This window comes from Sminthopsis crassicaudata, chromosome 4 (genome assembly GCF_048593235.1).
Source record: "Sminthopsis crassicaudata isolate SCR6 chromosome 4, ASM4859323v1, whole genome shotgun sequence".
Lineage (NCBI taxonomy): Eukaryota > Metazoa > Chordata > Mammalia > Dasyuromorphia > Dasyuridae > Sminthopsis > Sminthopsis crassicaudata.
Window position 1 is genome coordinate 371,813,126 of NC_133620.1, and position 18,828 is coordinate 371,831,953.

Consider the following 18,828-nt stretch of genomic DNA (forward strand, 5'->3'; position numbering starts at 1 on the left):
GAAGGAAATGATTTGACCTAGAGTTTCCTAAATCTGAGACTGGCTTTCTGTCCATTTTAATGCTTGTTAAACTTTGATTATCCTAACTCCAGCCTGCTCCTATTTTCTGAATGGAAGAAGTCTGGGGCTGGTTAGTGAGAGTGAGCTGCAAGGAAGGCATCTTGTCAAGAAGTCAGCCTGATACATTTTTTCAAATGAATGGCCAATGTGAGAGTTTGTATTCTGCTTGACTATGCCTACTTATAAGGGCTTTTTATTGTTTTATTGAAGGAGAGTAAGACAGAAAAAAAAAATGCTTATTCGTTGTAATAATATAAAAGATATCAATAAAAAATTAACTTCAGAAAGAAAACAGAACCAGCCTACTACTGGGGAGCTGTGGTTTCTTTTCCTCCTTGAGCATTCCTCTAGATAGGATCTCAGTACAGATGTTTAGTGGGGTTCAACTGGGAGAGGACAAACATGGACTCCAACTCTCCAAACTGGTTGAGTTGCCTGCCACTCCCTCACCTCCTCTAACAAGAAATGTGGTAGAGAACCCTCTAGTTCTTGGAGCAAGTTCCTTGGAAGAACAAGACCTTTGCACCTCAGGAGCCTTACCTAGCCCTTCCCAATTGCCATAGCCCATGGTATGGTCTCCCTGTAATCATAGAAAATGTAAGGTGGAGAGAATGGAGAAGGAAGCACAGTGTAAGGGAGGGGAGTCAGGGATTTTTCTTCCAAAACTCTGAAACTTTCGAGGGGCTGCTGGACATCTCCCTCCTCAGGTTCTCAGTGTGAGTCCCTCTGTGCAATCGCTTCAGCATGAACTGCCCTGCCTTTGCCCCCTCTTGTGGCAAGAACTGTCTCAGACTTTTTCAAGAGATTTGAGGATGGATAATAGCTGTGTTGCTATATTCCTTGATCTGGAAAAATAGTCAGCTCATACATGGAGAGGAAAGGAAATGAGTGAATAAAACTCTAAAGTTGAAGCCCAAATGAGGGGCAAACATCAAGAATGCTAGAGCCATGAGCCATGCTAGAGATATCAATAATTCAGCAAGCTAGGAACCAGGTCAATGGGCATCCTTAACCCACCACCAACCCAGGCATCCTAGAATCTCTCCCTGCCTCCTTTGCCCCTTTCTCCTGAATTGCATCACTATTGGCCATTCATTCACTCAACAAACATTTACTGGATGATACTTTAGTCAATGCAGAGGAAGCATTGTGCAGTGAATAGAGAGATGGCCTTGAAGACAAGATTTAGTCAAAGTTACCTCAGAAGCCCACAAGCTGTATGACCCTAGTCAAGGTGACTCTCCCAAGCTATAAAGTTTCCTCAGAGTTTCCAATACTGATGAAATCACAGGTCTAGTTCCTAGCTGTACTGTACGCAATCCAGGCCTTTTATGGGTATCACTTGACTGCCTGACCTCAGTTTCTTCAACTGTGAAATGGAATGTCTGCCTGATTGACAGAGTAATTGTGATGACTGTCCTTGGTAAACCTTACAGTATAATGTGTCACTCTGCCTCAGGTCCAGCACCCTTTCCTGAGCCCTGGAAGGAATGTATGAAGAATCTGGGAGGAGCAAGAAAAAGCAGACTTGTATTTCAAGACAACTTTATTAGGGGGACAGCAGGGACAGCCATGCTGCCTTCCCCTACTCTCCACCCAAACCTCCCTATATCAGCTTCACTTCTTCCGGATTTCTGCAGCTTTTTCTTTCTTCATCTCCTTAGCCAGTTCCCCAATAAGCCTCCAGTATTCATGGAACTTGAGCTCAGAATCCTGATTCACATCCAAACTCTTCATCTTCTCATCCAGGGAGCCTACATCCTAGGGAGACAGAAAAGGTGTGTGGGGAGGGGCAAAGAAGAAGCCTTAGGAGAGAAAAAAATGGAACCTTTATAGAATGGCAGAACCAAAACAACATTTTTTTTTCCAGTCCAGGGCTCCCCAGACTAAGTTCTGAAAAAGCCCAGTATTCTTAGAGATGGGGAATAGGATTTTTTGCAGGAAATTCCCAATGCTAATATTTTTCCTCATAAATATTAGATATGAAATTATATATTAAAAATACTACTTATAGGGGAAGCTAGAAAGTGCAGTGGATACAGAACTGAAATCAGGAGGATCTGAGTTCAAATCTGGCCTCAGACACTTAACATGGTCTAGCTGTGTGACCCTGGGTAAGTCATTTAACCCCAATTGCCTCAGCAAAAATAAATAAATAAATAGTACTTATGAATTGTTAGGGAATAAAAATAGACTTTATTTCTCCTTATTTTGCCCTAAAATTTCTCCAGGTCCTTGTTTATCCTGAGGAATTCTAAACTCATAGATCAGGGATTTTCAATTTTTTTTTCCATTCTCAACTCCTTTTCACCTGAGAAATATTTCCATGATTTCAGGTATATAGGTGTATGAAATAGGTATTCAAATCAAACATTCACTAATAACATAATTTCATGATCCCCACATTCAGTTACAAGGCCCCATTCAGTGATGACTCACAATTTAAGAAGCTGGGCCCTAGATCAGCATTTATTGTTGCTTGAATGTTTCTCAGCCAGATTCAACTCTTTTTAACTCCATTTGGGGCTTTCTTGGCAAAGATATTAGAGTGGTTTGCCATTTACTTCTCCAGCTTGTCTACAAATGGAGAAACTAAGGCAAACAGAGTTGACAAACTTATTCAGGGTCACACAACTAGGAACTATCTGAGGCCAGAGTGGAACTCAGGAAGATGAGTCTCCCTAACTCCTGTGGCACCTCATTCTCAGCATTTTATGTGTATACATATATATGTATGTTTATACACATATCATATATGATTATTATATATTATATACATTTATTATATGAGATAACTAATTTCTATATAAATCATATTATACTTATATTATTTATTACATAACAAAGTGACAAATCAGCTCAGAAAAGGAAAAAAAAAAGGAAAGGGAAGATAGTTTGAATGAGCTGAATAGCTTTGTTCTGAATGTGTGTTTGGAAATTGTGTTTGGAAAGGAAGATCACAAATTTAGAACTAGAAAGGACTTTAGAAGTCATCCATCCCAGTATTCTTAATTTACAAATGAGGATGCTGAGGACCAGAGAGAAAGGACTTGCTACTGACAGAGCTAGATTCAGGCTCTTAACACAGTGTTCTTTCTAACCCACGAATAGGCAGGGTTTTCAAACCTGTGAGCTTTTGCTTTGTACTGTTTTGTTTTAATATTCTGGTAAATGTATTTCCACAGAATTTGCTTCACTAGATCCATAAAGGAGTCCAAGACACTAAAAAAATAAAAATAAAAAATAAAAAAACCCTCTAAATTAGAGAAAATGATAGGAAAAGATGAGGATGTGGGAAGTGACCACAAAGAATAGAAAAGGAAAAGGACTTTAGATCTTAGTGTGTTACCAAATGTTAGGGCATGAAGACAATGATAAAACAGGACAATGCAAATGTGTGCCTATCCTTGGACTCTGTCCAAAATAATCTTGACTCATAGGAAGAGTTTTGGAAGATCAATGTATCAAATCAGGGCTCAGAAAACATGTGCTACTGTGGCAAAGAGGAGAGTTGAACAATGTTGCATTTTGTGGAATCATGTCTCCAATCACTGGTATTCTGCCTGAACTCCTTCCTTAATTATTAACATACTTTCATTTTGTAATATTTTATCTGTCTCTGGGATTCTGAAAGCCTAAACTATCACTGTACAACTCTGGAGTCTTTATTCGCAGTCTTTGTTAACCCAATCAATCCCTCCAATGTCCCACTTCAGATCTACCCAATCCTTCCACTGTGCTATCTGAAATGCTTGCTCCATAATTAACAAATCCACTTTTATCTTAAATCACTTCCTTTTTCACTCCCTCCATCTTCTTGTACTCTGAGACCTGGCTCCCTTCTGATAACACAGCAACCCTAGTAACCCCTACTAACAATGGTTAAATTTTCACTCATTAACCATAGTCATGAATCATAGTAGGGGAGTTGGAATATTCTTTTCTCTCCATTGCCACATCCAGACTCTCCCTCTACCAACATCACTCAATACATTCTCCTCTCTTTCATTGAAGCTTATTCAGTTCATATTTATGACCCAATTAAGATTTTCCCCAGGACACTGTCTTTTCTTCCTTAAAGAATTTAGTCACTGATGTTTGGTCTCCCTCCTCCCCAATTCCTACCCTCATACTAAGGAACTTGAATATACATATTGATATTTCCTTAAATACTCTAAATTCTCAGTTACTCTATTCCACAACCTATTTCTACATTACATCTCAGATTTACCCAAAGATGGTCAAACTTTTCATCTTGCCATCATCCACAACTAATCCACTTCTTTGTTCATGAACTCTGAAATACTTTTTTTGACTATATTTTGTGATTCTATCTTTTATTTTGTCAACCCTTTTCTTTGTTCTCACCATGACTTCCAATTCTTCTACCCCTCAGTTCTTTCCCATGCCATCTCTCTTATACTGATTGTATTCTTTCCTATTTTAACCCTTTGGGTTAAATGATTCAATTCTGTATTATTCAACTCCCTTGCCCTCTTGACATACTGCTAAACATGCCCTACCAAGCATGGTGGAATTATTCCCACCTCTGTTTTTGCTCCTATTCTAGTGCTACTGCAGAAATCTACAAAAAAATCAAGAAACCATATTGACTGGGTTCATTAAAAATTTACATTACATAATATCAACTGGGGCCTGACTGTAACAAAACAATCCTTTTACATCTTCAAAAATTAAATCCCACATTAGCTTTTGCCAAATCTTTTCATTGCTCCCCAAACTTTCTGAAGATTCCCTTTCCCCTATCCTCTTGGTTGAAAACCCTGTCCTTACAGAGGATAGTCTACCTCTCAGACCTATGGAGGAGGAAGGAATTTATGACAAGAGGAGAACTAGAGATCATTATTGATCACAAAATAAAAGATTTTGATTACATCAAACTAAAAAGTTCCTGTACAAACAATACTAATTCAAACAAGATTAGAAAGGAAGTAACAAATTGGGAAAATATTTTTACAGTTAAAGGTTCTGATAAAGGTCTCATTTCCAAAATATATAGAGGATTGATCCTAATTTATAAGAAATCAAACCATTCTCCAATTGATAAATGGTCAAAGGATATGAACAGACAATTCTCAGATAATGAAATTGAAACTATATCCACTCATATGAAAGAGTGTTCCAAGTCACTACTGATCAGAGAAATGCAAATTAAGACAACTCTGAGATATCACTTTACACTTGTCAGATTGGCTAAGATGACAGGAACAAATAATGATGAATGTTGGAGGGGATGTGGGAAAACAGGGACACTAATACATTGTTGGTGGAGTTGTGAAAGAATCCAGATATTCTGGAGAGCAATTTGGAACTATGCCCAAAAAGTTATCAAACTGTGCATACCCTTTGATCCAGAAGTGCTATTACTGGGCTTATACAAAAAAAATACTAAAGAGGGGAAAGGGACTTGTGTGTGCCAAAATGTTTGTAGCAGCTCTTTTCGTAGTGGCTAAAAACTGGAAGATGAATGGATGTCCATCAATTGGAGAATGGTTGGGTAAATTATGGTATATGAAGGCTATGGAATATTATTGTTGTGTAAGAAATGACCAACAGGATGAATACAGAGAGGCTTGGAGAGACTTACATCAACTGATGCTGAATGAAAAGAGCAGAATTAGGAGATCACTATACACTTCAATAACAATACTGTATGAAGATATATTCTGATGGAAGTGGATATCTTCAACATAAAGAAGAGCCAATTCACTTCCAGCTGATCAATGATGGACAGAAACAACTACACCCAGAGAAGGAACACTGGGAAGCGAATGTAAAATATTAGCACTACTTCTATCTACCCAGGTTACTTATACCTTCGGAAACCAATATTTAACGTGCAACAAGAAAATTGGATTTACACACATATATTGTATCTAGGTTATACTGTAACACATGTAAAATGTATAGGATTGCCTGTCATCTAGGGGAGGGAGTAGAGGGAGGGAGGGGAAATTTTGGAAAAATGAATACAAGGGATAATGTTAGAAAGAAAGAAAGGAAGGAAGGAAGGAAGGAAGGAAGGAAGGAAGGAAGGAAGGAAGGAAGGAAGGAAGGAAGGAAGGAAGGAAGGAAGGAAGGAAGGAAGGAAGGAAGGAAGGAAGGAAGGAAGGAAGAAAGAAAGGAAGAAAGAAAGAAAGAAAGAAAGAAAGAAAGAAAGAAAGAAAGAAAGAAAGAAAGAAAGAAAGAAAGAAAGAAAGAAAGAAAGAAAGAAAGAAAGAAAGGAAGGAAGGAAGGAAGGAAGGAAGGAAGGAAAGAAAGAAAAGAAAAGAAAAGAAAAGAAAAGAAAAGAAAAGAAAAGAAAAGAAAAGAAAAGAAAAGAAAACCCTGTCCTTGTAGCTAGCCAGTAATAGCTAGGCGGTAGCTTGGATAAAGCTTGAACTTAGAAATCAGAAAGATCTGGATTCAAATCCTATCTCAGACACTTACTTAGTTTTCTGAGTAACTGTGACTCAGTTTTCTCATCTATGAAGTAAGTATAATTACAAGCAGCTATCTCACAGGATTGCAAGCATCAAGCAAAATAAATATAAAAATGCTATATAAATTTTAACCTTTATTATTATTTCACTGAAAAAATTTGAGCTCCCTCTTCTCTCATCCTCATCATATATTACTCAGATACCTTTCCCTGCTATCTCTTCCTTTACCTCTGTCTCACATAAAAAAGTGGTTCTGCTTGCCAAAGTTCAAATTTTCAAGTGATCCAATTCCATTCTATCCTCCCCAACAGATATTTCCCTCTATCACTTCTGTTCTCACACTAATCTTCAGTCGCTTCCCTTCTATTAGTTCCTTCCCTGATGCCAATAAACATGAATTTACCTTTACCATTCTCAAAAAACCCACCATCTTGATCCATCCATCTTTCCTAACTATAGTCCCATTTCTCTCCTCCTTTTTGTGTTCTTAAACTCCTTGAGAAGGCCATGTATAAATGGCCATTTCTCTTGTTCTCATTCATGAGGATCAAAATAGCATTTATGACAGAGCCAACCTGAAAGAGTCTTGGATGGCTAGGAGGACCACTAGCACACCAGAGCTTGAAAGTGCAGGAGAGTCTGCTCACCATTCTAAGGCTCACAGACTGGAGCACAAGCCAAGAGAGCAGTGACCATACCTTACCTTAAATCACATCACTTTAGAAGAACTGAAAAAACTGAAATTTATAGACTCCAAGAACAATCTCTGAGAGCAGAGGCAAGAAAAGACTGAAATTTGGGATAGTGCCCTTTTCCCCCCAGGAACAAAGTCCCAATTTAACACAGAATTAACAGTCAATAAGTAGACTGGGAAAATGAGCAAACAACAAACAACAACAATAACAACAAAAACCCAACCATAGAAAGTTACTGTGGTGACAGGGAAGATCAAAATCCAAACTCAAAAGAAGATACATTTAGAGCCTCAAAAAAATGTAAATTGATATGAAACCCAAAAAGAATTCCTGAAAGAGTTTTTAAAAGGATTTTAAAAGTCAAATAAAAGAGGTAGAGGAAAAATTGGGGAAAGAAAAGGAATTGATGCAAGAAAATCATGAAAAAAATAATCCACAGATTGTTATCGAAGGGGCAAAAATACTGAAGAAAATAATACTTTAAAAAGCAGAATAGAACAAATCATAAAAGAGGCAAAAAATACACTGAATAGAATAATTTTTTAAAGTAGAATTGGCCAAATGGAAAAGTAGGTATAAAGGCTCTTTGAAGGAAATAATTCCATAAAAACTAGAATTGGGCAAATGAAAGCTAATGATTCTAAGAGGCATCAAAAAACAATAAACAAAATCAAAAGAATGAAGAATAGAAGAAAATGTGAAATATCTCATTGGAATAACAACTAATCATAAGAAATTCAATAAGGTTAAATGATTTACATTCCTACATGGAAAGATGATACTTGTAACTCCTAAGAACATTCTCATTATGAGGAAAATTAGAAGTATACATAAACAGAGAGTACAGGTATAAGTTGAATATGATTGAATGATACAAAAAAAATTAAGGAGTGAAAAAGAGGAATACATTGAGAGAAGGGGCAAGAGAAAAGTAAAATGTGATAAACTATCTCACATAAAAAAGACACATGCAAAAAAAAAAGCTTTTACAGTGGAAGAAAAGATGGAGAAGGTAGGGGAAGAATACTGGAATTCTTCTTTCATTGGAATTGGCTCAAGGAAGGAATAATATACACACTAAGTGAGGTATAGAAATCTATTTTACTCTCTAGGAAAGTAGGAGGAGAAATCTATAAAAGAAAGGGGGAAAGGTGATGACTAATTGTAGGGCAAATGAATAAGGTCACAATGGATATATGATTTAGACATAAAGGCTGATATCATGAACAAATTAGGGGATCTTGGAAGTTTGTCAGATCTATAGTTAAGGGAAGAATTTATGAGCAAAGAACAGATAGAGAACATTATGGGATGTAAAATGGATAATTTTGTTTACATTAAATTAAAAGGTTTTGCACAAGCAAAGAAATTCAGTCAAGATTAGAAGGAAAGCAAAAAACTGGGGGGGGGGAAGAAGGGAAGATTTATAGCAAGTTTCTCTGAGAAAGGCCTCATCTCTCAAATATATCGACAACTGAGTCAAATTTATAAAAATATAAGCTATTCTTCAATTGATAAATGGTCAAAGGATATGAACAAAAGTTTTTTTTTTTTTTCAGATTCTCTCAGTTCTTTCTTTTTTAACTTTTTTTAATTAAAGGTTTTTGTTTTCAAAACATATGCATGCATAATTTTTCAACATCAACCCTAGCAAAACCTTGTGTTCCAAATTTTCCCTCCTTTCTTCCCCCACCCCCTCCCCTAGATGGCATGTAATCTATGTTAAGCAGAATAAACAGTTTTCAATCAAATACAGATAAATACATACATATATACCATTATTGATTAAAGAAATGAAAATTAAAACAACTCTGAGGTACTATCATATCTATCAGGAAAAAAATTAACAAATGTTGGAAGGGATGTGAGAAAATTGGGACATTATGTGCTATTAATAGAGTTGTGAACTGATTCAACCATTCTGGAGAACAATTTGGGACTATGACCAAAAGACTATCAAACTGTGCATACCCTGTGATCTAGCAATGTCACTACTAGGTTTGTATCTGAAAGATCATAAAAGAGGGAAAAGGGCCCACATATGGAAAAATGTTTGTAATAGGCAAGGAATTAGAAATTGAGTGGATGCCCATCAAATGTAAATTATGATATATCAATGTAATGTAGTATTATTATTCTAAAAAATAATGAGCAGACTGATTTCAGAAAATCCTGGAAAGACTTATATGCACTGATGCTGAATGAAGTAAACTGAAGCAGAACCTTGTGCACAATAACATCAAGATTATATGATTATGTCAACTATGATAGACTTATCTCTTCTCATCAATTCCAAGTGAATCCAGACAATTCCAATAGAGATGAGATGGGAAATGCCATCCGCCTCCAGAGGGGGAAAGATATAAACTGAACATAGATCAAAACATAGTATTTTCACTTTTTTTTCCTCTTTCTTTCTTATGTTTTTTTTCCCCTTTTTGGCCTGATTTTTCTTGCACAACATGACAAATATGGAAATATGTTTAAAAGAATTGTACATATATAATCTATATCAGATTGCTTCCCTCTCAAGGAGGGAGGAGGTAAGGAAGGGAGGGAGAAAAAATTTGGAATAAAATTTTACAAAAATGAATGTTGAAAACTATCTTCACACATATTTAGGGAAATAAAATACTATTGAGGGGGGAAAAAAAGAAATGATGAATAGGAGGGTTTCAGAAAAACCTGGAAAGTCTTACATGAAGTGATACAAAGTAAATTGAGTAGGATTAGGAGACATGATACACAGTAACAGCAATATTTTAAGATGATCAACTATAAATGATTTGGCTATTCTCAACAGAAAGATTTAAAACAATTCTGAAAGATTCATGATAAAAATGCTATCCACCTCCAGAGAACTGATGAAGTTTGAAAACAGATTGAAGCATAGTTTTTTTTTTTACTTTATTTTTTGAATGTTTTTTGGAAAAGAGGGTCTGTGGGTTTTTTCATAATATCTCTAATATGGAAATATATTTTATATAATTACATATGTTTAATCTATAACTAATTGCTTACTTTCTCTGTAAGAAGAGATGATGGGGAGGAATTTGGAATCCAAAATTTAATTTTAAAAAGAATGTTAAAATTGTTTCTAAATGTAATTGAGAAAAATAAGATTTAAAAAATTTTAAGAGATCTTCACCACATTCTTTTTCTTCCTTTCTACCTGAGATAAATATGTATACATAAACACACAAATATGTATAAATATAAAGTGTATATATAAATATACATATGTAAACATATATGTCTCTATAGTCACCTATATTTGTATGTTGTTGTTTCAGTCCTGTGCAACTCTTTGTGATTCCATAGATCTCTGTCCAGGGTTTTTTTTGGCAGACATTGGAATGGTTTACCATTTCCTTCTCCCATGGCAAACAGTAGCCCAAAGTCATAGGGTTTGGAAGTTTCTGAGGTTTTCCTAACTTCATCTAGTTATGTATGTATGTATGTTATCTTTTAAATAGTTGTCTGTTATTTCATTTGGAATAACCCTATCTTTGAGGAAAAAGCCTGCATTACTATATATGATAGAACAACATCTGCAGTTGGGGATTCGAGTTGTTCTAACTTGTACTGGTTGTTATGTGACCCTAGGCAAGTCATTTAACCTCAAAATGCCTCATGTCACTTTTTAAGATTAAGTTGCTGAAAAGTTGCTTATGTACCTTAATAGGAAGGAGGGAGTTTCCATACTATTGAAATCATAAGTCCGGTAAAACATACACACCCCTAACCTTATTATTATTATTATTATTATTTGTTAAGCAGTTACTAAGCTCAGGGGAATGAGGATGATGTAATAAACCTAGATTTCAGCAAGACAGGCATTTTATAAAACCTCTTATGCCATCCTTATGCTAGAAGAGAACTAGTTAAGTTGACAGTAAGTTGAACAGCTGTATCCAAAGACTGTTGATTGATCAATATCAGTATAGAAGCTATCTATCAACATGCTTCCAGCCCCATCATCAGCTCTTTTTTTTTTTTTTGGTAAACAACTTGGACACACAGAAACCATGCCTATCAAATTACAGATGATGGATGAGACTGGGAAGAATACCTAATAAGTTGTCTAACATAATTAAGATGCAAAAAGATAGCACAGATAAGTTGAAACTAATAAGCTTCTTTGGAGATATATAATACTCTCTTCCTTTTTCTTTTCTACTACGTATGTGAAAATGTCCATTTTTTAAATGTTATAATTTTTTAAATTCTATAATGCAATTTAAAATAATGAGCTCTTTGTCTCTAGGTGTGACAATTCTTAGTCCAATGCCTGGCACACATTATATTATATTAATATTATATATACAATTACATTATATATAAATGTTTGGTGATTGATAGACAAGTATTCTGTTTGGATGGCTCATCTGTCAGGAATATTATAAAAACAATTCTTTTTGGGGTATACTATCTCTAAGGTTTAACTGTATGGTCTTGGGAAAATATTTGTGTCTTAATATCTTCATCTATAAAATAAAAAGCTTGCATTAAATTATAACCAAGGTTCTTTCTGTATCGAACATTCTAGGATTTTAAATATTTATCGAGTACTTACCAAATGCCCAGCATCATTCTATCCAATATGGAGATTTTTTTTTAAGTACATATAAGACATAATCTCCACTCTCAAAGAATTTATGGTCTAGACCTGGAGAAAAAAAGTCTTGCTAATGCAGTGTTAAATCTCATAGGAGTGGTAGTCATGGGCTCACACTCCATCACACTAAGACACATAAAATCACAAGACTTCATTCATCCAAATCTAAGTAAGAAGCAACATGGCACATAAGGATCAAGGCTCAAGTCCCAATTCTGACCCATACTAGTTGTGTGACCATAGGCAAGTCACTTAAACTCCCTGTGTCCCAGATAAGTGACTGAGTATTTGCAAACCCATATCCTTGGAGACAGCTTACAGTCTAGTATGAAATCATGGGATCACCCTAGGCAGAGGCCAAGAAAACAAACACATACAGTGCTTTGTTCAATTGCCTTCCACAGTTATATATTGCAAGCACAAGCTGTAACACAATCACACTCACAAACACACTTCCACACCCACAATGTCACACAAGTACCTACAAAATCACACCCATGCAGCCCATCACCCTCCATCACCAACTACCTTTTCTCTGTCACACCCAGAACCCAGTTTCCCCTGGGCTCCCAGTTACCTTGAGGAGGTGAGGCAGCTGCTGAGTGGCCAGATCCTTAAATTCATTGATACTGAGGCTGCCTTTCTTTCCTTCTCGAACAGCAAAGGTGAAGAAGGTTTTCACCACTGTCTCAATAGCTGTCTCCAGCTCCGTGAGTGGCTCAGCAGCCATGAAGAAGGCTAGGATGGGAAAGCCTGGTCTTGAACAAACAGTGGATCTAAAGCTGGTTAGGAGAAAGGAATATCCAAAAGTAACTTCTAGGAGGAACACTGCATAGGTATTACTTACTCCTTCCCCCAGCTCTGTTATATATTCTAGAGCTCTAGAAAGAGAAGATCTGTTCTCATCTCTGTGAGGAGTCCCGGGTTGGGGAGCTTCCCTGTGGGATTCCTTTATGGGGAGAGGGATGTCTCCCTTTGTGGGCAATCAGGCTGGCAGCTTGTCTGGGATCTGGCACCCAGACACACAAGATTATTTAAAATGCCTTAAAATGCAATGAGGTGGGGTGTCAGGGCAATTCAGATATGTCCTCTTCCCACTCCATCCACTAAAAGACCCGGAATCTGTACCCCAAACGACAATCTGTGTCCTTCAAAACCTGCCCCATGGGAAATATGAAGAATGCTTCTTAATATAAAAGGCAAGGAGATATGTACCCTCTCCAAAATACAGACAGTTCCAAAGTTAAGCTAACGGTAATAGGTCCAGGCTACAGGGCTCCTCCCATCTTTTAAGCAGGAACTAAGCTGCCAACTAACAATCTCCTTACGGCCCCCACAGTTTGGTTCTAAGAGGAGAGAGGAAAAGGGAAATTCCAAGTCCTCCCTAACTTCCATCTAACACTCCTCCAACCAGTTCATTTCCTTCCGGGACCAGTTCCCCACCCCCTGCCCCAAAGTTACTTCCTGAAAGTTCAGTTCCAGGACTGGGGGGGAGGAGCACATTTTCCCCTAGGGAAAAAGGAACCCTCTTGCACCCCACTCCAAAAGAGCATCTGCCGTAGGTTTGATACTCACTCTCCGTTAAGCCTCCAGCAGAAGTAGGGATGGGCTGAGGTTTATAAAAGCCCTGGAGGTGGGGCTGCGAAGCAAAGGTCTGTTGTGTATATCCCGAGGTATTGAGTTTCCCGTGGTGAACTTCGGCTAAGGGCACGCCCACCCATCAGCGCAGCATCAGTTCAGCGCAATCAATTTAGCCCTTTTTCCCCCTGCAAACAAATGTGAAACCTCTCTTTCCCGGTCTCATGCACTGTTCCAGGTCCAGACAGAGCCCCGGCCCTGAATCTGCATATGTACACACCCCCAGCATCCAACCATCTTCCTCCAATTTACTTTCTTCCCAATTTACTCCAATCTCCCTCACTCCAGTCCTTCAAACAGTCCTAATTCAGCTAGCTCTTGGTGAGAAAATACTGTGTTCTAAAGAATTCTAGAGAGGTCCTTTTTTGAAAGACTCCGAGACAGGTCCCCTTCTTTTTCCCCTCAATAAGGCATTGCTATGGACAGTTACAGGGCAGTGGTCCAAGGACCAGGAGGGTCCAATATCCTGTGGCCTCAGATCTTACCTCTCTTTCTCTCCCCCCTATTTTATCCTCCCTTGCCCTCTCTGTTCTATGCCAGGGCTGAGCTGGCGTCAACATCAACCCAGACCCCCGGTAGATTGCTAGCATGCATGTGGAGAAAGGAGTGTTAAAAACCCAGACCTGGGGGAGGAGGTAAAACAGGGCCAGCTTGTCCCAGCCCTGGAGACAGAGGGCGCTTCTGTCTGTTAGCTGGCTGCTTGCCCCACTGGCGGTCAGCCCGATGAGGGGGTGGAGCTAGAGGTAGGAGGGGGTGTCCAGAGTGGGGAGAAGGACTCCTGAAGTGAGCTCTCCCCACACCGGTCTGGTCACAGGACACATAGCTTCGTCCCTCTCATCTGCTCCCCCTTCAGCCCCGAACCCACCCGTGAGTATTCTGTTTTTTGGGGTACAGAGGGTGCATTAACTATAAGGGGGATGGTGGTCTCCAAGAGTCTGAGAATGGTGCTCAGTTGAAGGGGACTACCAGTAAGAGGATTTGGAAGCATCCGAAGGATCAGCATCCGAAGGATCTATCCATGGAGGGAGGACTGAGTTACCTGTGGGCTTAAATGATCAATACAGCCCCTTCCTCATAGAATGACCCCCTCTTGACTGAATCCCCAAGATTGCACCCTCAATCCTTAGGGCTTCATCTCTTTCCTGGGTTTGAGGGTGAGAGTTGAGGCCTTTACCCTGATTTCTCTGGGGGTAAAGTGGTTCTGGTATGAGCCAAGTAGAAGTTGGTAAGTTTTAACTGAGCAGCTGTTCCCAAGCCCAGGCTTTCTTCAACCCCCAAGGGCTCTGGAGGAATAGCGGATAGGGAAGACAGGGGAAAGGGGAGGCTGAGACTCCAAAGTAGGAGAACTATTTCTTCACCCCAAGTTTAAACTCCTAATAACATCCAAGAACAATAGATGAACAGCTTCTAAGAGTGGGCACCAAGGTGGGGGGTAGGGGATTCTAAGAAGGGTCCCCACTCACTTTTCTGTCTATTCAGTAACCCATTGCCTTCTTTCCCCTCTTCTCTTTCTTTCCTATTTCTTTATTTCTTCCCCTCTCCCTCTGGCATTTTTCAACTCTATTCTCAAGAAAGACTCAACTGAGCTGACTCCATATATCACTCTGTACTCTCCAGGGTTTCCCAAAGGGTCCACAGGCATTGTTTGTGGGGGAAACCCAAGGTTCCCTTGGCTTCTCAGGACCTCCACATCAGTGATCAGTGATGGGACTGGTAACAAGATAGGTCAGCCCCCCCCTTCCCCTTATCCCCCCATCAGACCCAGGCTTCAGGTTCCCATTCCATACACCCTCCCCTCTCCTTGGTCTCTGTGACAACCACCTCTCATGTCCGAAGTTCGGGTGACACTCACAAGAGATCCATTGAGGAACTGGAGTGTCACCTGATAGGACCTATTGTCCATCCCCCCCAGTCCTGGGGAGAAAGGTGAGAGATACCTGATCTAGGACACCTGAGATCCCCTCAGAGGATGGGGGGGGAGGGAAGGGGGTAATGATGCTGTTTACTCCCAGAGCAAAGGAGTGTCCTGGGTTTTGAAGCCCCCCTCTAATGTCATACCCCATATAACCTCACACCTCATCCTCCTTCCTCCCCTCTAATTTCTTATACTTGGCCTGAGACAGAACTTGAGGCTGCCGGATATTTCTGATTGCCCCAGCATACTCTCCCATCTACTCTACCACTTCTCCAGTTCAAGCTGCTGGTGAGGGAGTGAAGATTGTACTTGGGCCCCCAGAACAGAGCCCAGATCCAGAGGAGAGGGATCAAGCATTCCTTTCTCCATTCACCATCCAGGTCTGATTAGAAAGAGTTGATTCTCAAGACAGACCTCTGACAGATTCTAAAGCATAGAAGGTGGGTATAAGGAGGCAAAGGAACTAAAAGAAGGGACTATGCTACAGAATTCAGAGTGATAAGACTAAGGGGCTGACAACCTCTGGACAGAGGGAGAATTTAGAGAGATCCAACATAAGAAATGAATATGACGCTACAAAAGTGGCTCTTTATCCCTACCCCCATTTGTTTCAGTGTAAGGAGAGCAGGGCTAGTTGTAGAAGAAACACTCCTGCCTGGGCAGCACAGACTAGACCTGGGATAAAAATAGCACAGGGGAAAGATTTGTCTGTTCCTAAGACCCACCCTCATTCCCAGGGGCAGCTGCCCAGTGAGCAAGATGCCCTTTTTGTCCATCCACCATTGAATTCCTCTTGCTCTCTGCTGCTGCCCAGTGTTCCCCGTTTCTATTCGATCTCTAAGATACCCACAGTGTCCCCTCTCTACCCTCTCAGCTCTTGCCCTTCAACCTCCCCCTTACTTCTTACTCTGCCCGTCTCTTTCCTTCCAGTAACTCCCTACCTTTGACCTCTTCTCCTTTCTTTGAATTTTTATTTTAGTTTTTAGACCGTGGGGAGAGGCAGCAAAATGTGTGCTAGAAAGAAGCCCAGGAAACTTAGGTTCTAGCCTCAGTTCTGTACTAAACAATATATGATCTTGAACAAGTCATTTCTGCTTGCTAGTCCTTAGTTTACTCATCTATAAAATTAGGGAATTAGAATTCATCCTACCATCCTTTACGAGTAATGCTGAATTAATTCATTTTTGGCTTCTTCTAAAAATGATAAATGAGCATGTAATATGTCAATTAAAAGGATAAATAATTAATAATCTCGAATATGGTGCTAGAGTATGGAATCGACGTCATGGAGGATGGAGTCCAAATTATCTGTATATGAATTACAAAACAAGAGTTGTAAGGGCCCAGGGCTCTCTTCTTTCTGACAGCCCTTGGCCTTGACCCCTGTCCCCCCAACCTCACCCTGCTCTGGCCTGGTGGGGGGTGGGGAAGGTAGGTGTGTTGCAGCCATGGGCTCGGAGCTGGAGACTGCCATGGAATCCCTCATCAACGTATTCCACGCCCACTCTGGCAAGGAAGGTGACAAATATAAACTGAGCAAGAAGGAGCTGAAGGAGCTGCTGCAAGCTGAGCTTTCTGGCTTCCTGGATGTGAGTGTTTGCTGGCTGAGGCGGTGGGGGAGTACCCCAGGCTCCTGGCCTGGGACCCGGCTGCGGGACTCCGGACTGAATGGGAAGCACCTACCTTCCCAGTGACTTCTCAGTTCCCTTCTATCAATTTCTCCAGCCCCTTACCGGTTTCTTTATCTCTTGAAGGCTCTTAATTTAATCAAAATCAATTAATTTATTATGTTAATTAATTAGTTCCAAACTTAATTTAAATCAATTCAGCAAATATTTAAGGGCAAATTATGTACAAAGCACTATGATGAACCTAAGGACGAATCTCTTTGCCCGGTTCTTGAGTTCACACTCTAAGTGGGTCCCATTAGATACAAGAAGATACAAAGTAGTCCACGTGCGAGTTCACACGTTCCATTCACTCCTCCGTCCCTTGCCCCGCTAAAGCTCAGGGTTCTGGGCTCTTCCCTTTCACTCCCAAGGTCTTTCACCTTCCTTAGTCACCTCCACAATCGGGTTCAAGTTCCCCCCCTCCCCCTTCTCGTCCTCCCCGGTCCTTCCTTCACGGCCCGGCCCTCTAACCTAAGGCCCCTCTCCCTGGTTCTAGACCCAGAAGGATGCGGACGCAGTGGACAAGGTGATGAAGGAGCTGGACGAGAACGGGGACGGCGAAGTGGACTTCCAGGAGTACGTGGTGCTGGTGGCCGCGCTCACCGTGGCCTGCAACAACTTCTTCTGGGAGAACAGCTGAGCCAGCAGCGCAGCCCGGCCAGCCCCGACAACCGCAAGCCCCTCCCCCCTCCCCTTCCTCTCCGCTTTAGCCCTCCCCCTCTCCTCAAACCCCCCCAGGCTCGGCCGCAGCATTTGAGGAATACTGCTCCATGATTCATTAAAGCTCGTCTCCCGATAAACTCGTGTCTGTCTCCTTTGGGGCTTGGAAGAGGTGAAACTCCCCCTACAATCACTGAAGGGGTCACGGCTCCCTGAAAACGCCGTTTCCCGGATGCCACAGGGACCTGGGAGTGGATGTGGGGCTCCAGATTGGTGGGGAGGTCAGAACTGCACAGCACTACCGCGGGCCTCGTTTTCTGCCTCCGAGAGGAGGGAAGGGGAGGAACTATATTTAGAAAAAAGGCCTAAGAGAAATCGAGGAGCGCTGATCCCAGCGTGATTCTCCCTCCGCTCACCGGAATGCGATCGAGGTTCAGGAGGTGGTCACGAGGTGAAGCCGGTGAGAGGGTGCTGGTGCAAAAATCACTCAGGATGAAAAGAATAAAGAATTGTAACTTTTAAATAGTTTTAATGCAGGAGTTTTTTATTAACTTTTCATGTGTCAGGGACACGTTCGGCAGGCGCTTGATACATGCGGTTGTGATTGGTGAAGCTTCCAGGCCCTCTCGTCAGAATATTTAAGTGAATAAAATGCCCAAGATTACCAAAAAAACCCAAAAAACATAGTTATCAAAGTGTTTTTAAAAGCCAGTTGCGGACGCCAGGTTAAGAGTCAGGTTACTTTAGTCCGACTCATGAGGAAACAACCCCGGGGAACAGAAGTGGCTACTTAATGACAGAGCGCTGGTTACAGTGTAAGCTCTCCCGCTACAGGAAGGCGCGCAGGGAACAGGATAACCAAGGCTGGCGGCAGCGGGGAGGGAGGCAGGGACACAGCTTAGGCCCAGGTTTATCGCTGCCGCCTGCTCCCGGCCTGGGTCAGCGGTCGGAAAGGCCCGGGGAGTGAGCGCCCGCCACAGCCCAGACTTTCGAGATTTGATAGGCATTAGGCCTTCAGTGTACACTATAAATGCCCGCTGGGCAAGCATAAAAAGGAAGTCAGCAAAAGCAACAAGAAGTCATTCAACAGACCTCACCCCCAGGGAATGCACGTGTTAGCAACTACACC

General features: G+C 40.7%; 2 protein-coding genes across 10 annotated transcripts; one reads left to right on the top strand and one right to left on the bottom strand.

Moving 5' to 3' along the window:
• Positions 1–1,588: 1,588 nt before the first annotated feature.
• Positions 1,589–14,038, bottom strand: S100A13 (S100 calcium binding protein A13). 2 transcript variants are annotated; one of them, XM_074262123.1, is made up of 3 exons: positions 13,392–14,038; positions 12,394–12,598; positions 1,589–1,821 (listed from the first exon to the last, which is right to left on the bottom strand). In XM_074262123.1, exons 2-3 carry the CDS (start codon positions 12,544–12,546, stop codon positions 1,678–1,680), a joined length of 297 nt encoding a protein of 98 aa, XP_074118224.1. In that variant the 5' UTR covers positions 12,547–12,598; positions 13,392–14,038; the 3' UTR covers positions 1,589–1,677. The 2 variants fall into 2 exon arrangements, with proteins under 2 accessions (XP_074118224.1, XP_074118225.1); XM_074262124.1 differs by lacking the exon at positions 13,392–14,038 and adding an exon at positions 13,032–13,236.
• A 154-nt stretch (positions 14,039–14,192) lies between these two features.
• On the top strand, positions 14,193–17,839 carry S100A1 (S100 calcium binding protein A1). Of its 8 annotated transcripts, none has more exons than XM_074262115.1 (5): positions 14,193–14,321; positions 15,030–15,179; positions 15,578–15,809; positions 16,801–16,958; positions 17,536–17,839. In XM_074262115.1, the coding sequence occupies exons 4-5, from the start codon at positions 16,818–16,820 to the stop codon at positions 17,677–17,679; spliced, it is 285 nt and encodes a 94-aa protein (XP_074118216.1). In that variant the 5' UTR covers positions 14,193–14,321; positions 15,030–15,179; positions 15,578–15,809; positions 16,801–16,817; the 3' UTR covers positions 17,680–17,839. The 8 variants fall into 8 exon arrangements, with proteins under 8 accessions (XP_074118216.1, XP_074118214.1, XP_074118218.1 ...); XM_074262117.1 differs by having other exon boundaries at positions 14,200–14,321; positions 16,805–16,958; XM_074262118.1 differs by having other exon boundaries at positions 14,256–14,321; positions 15,026–15,179; positions 16,805–16,958.
• The last annotated feature ends 989 nt before the right edge of the window (positions 17,840–18,828 follow it).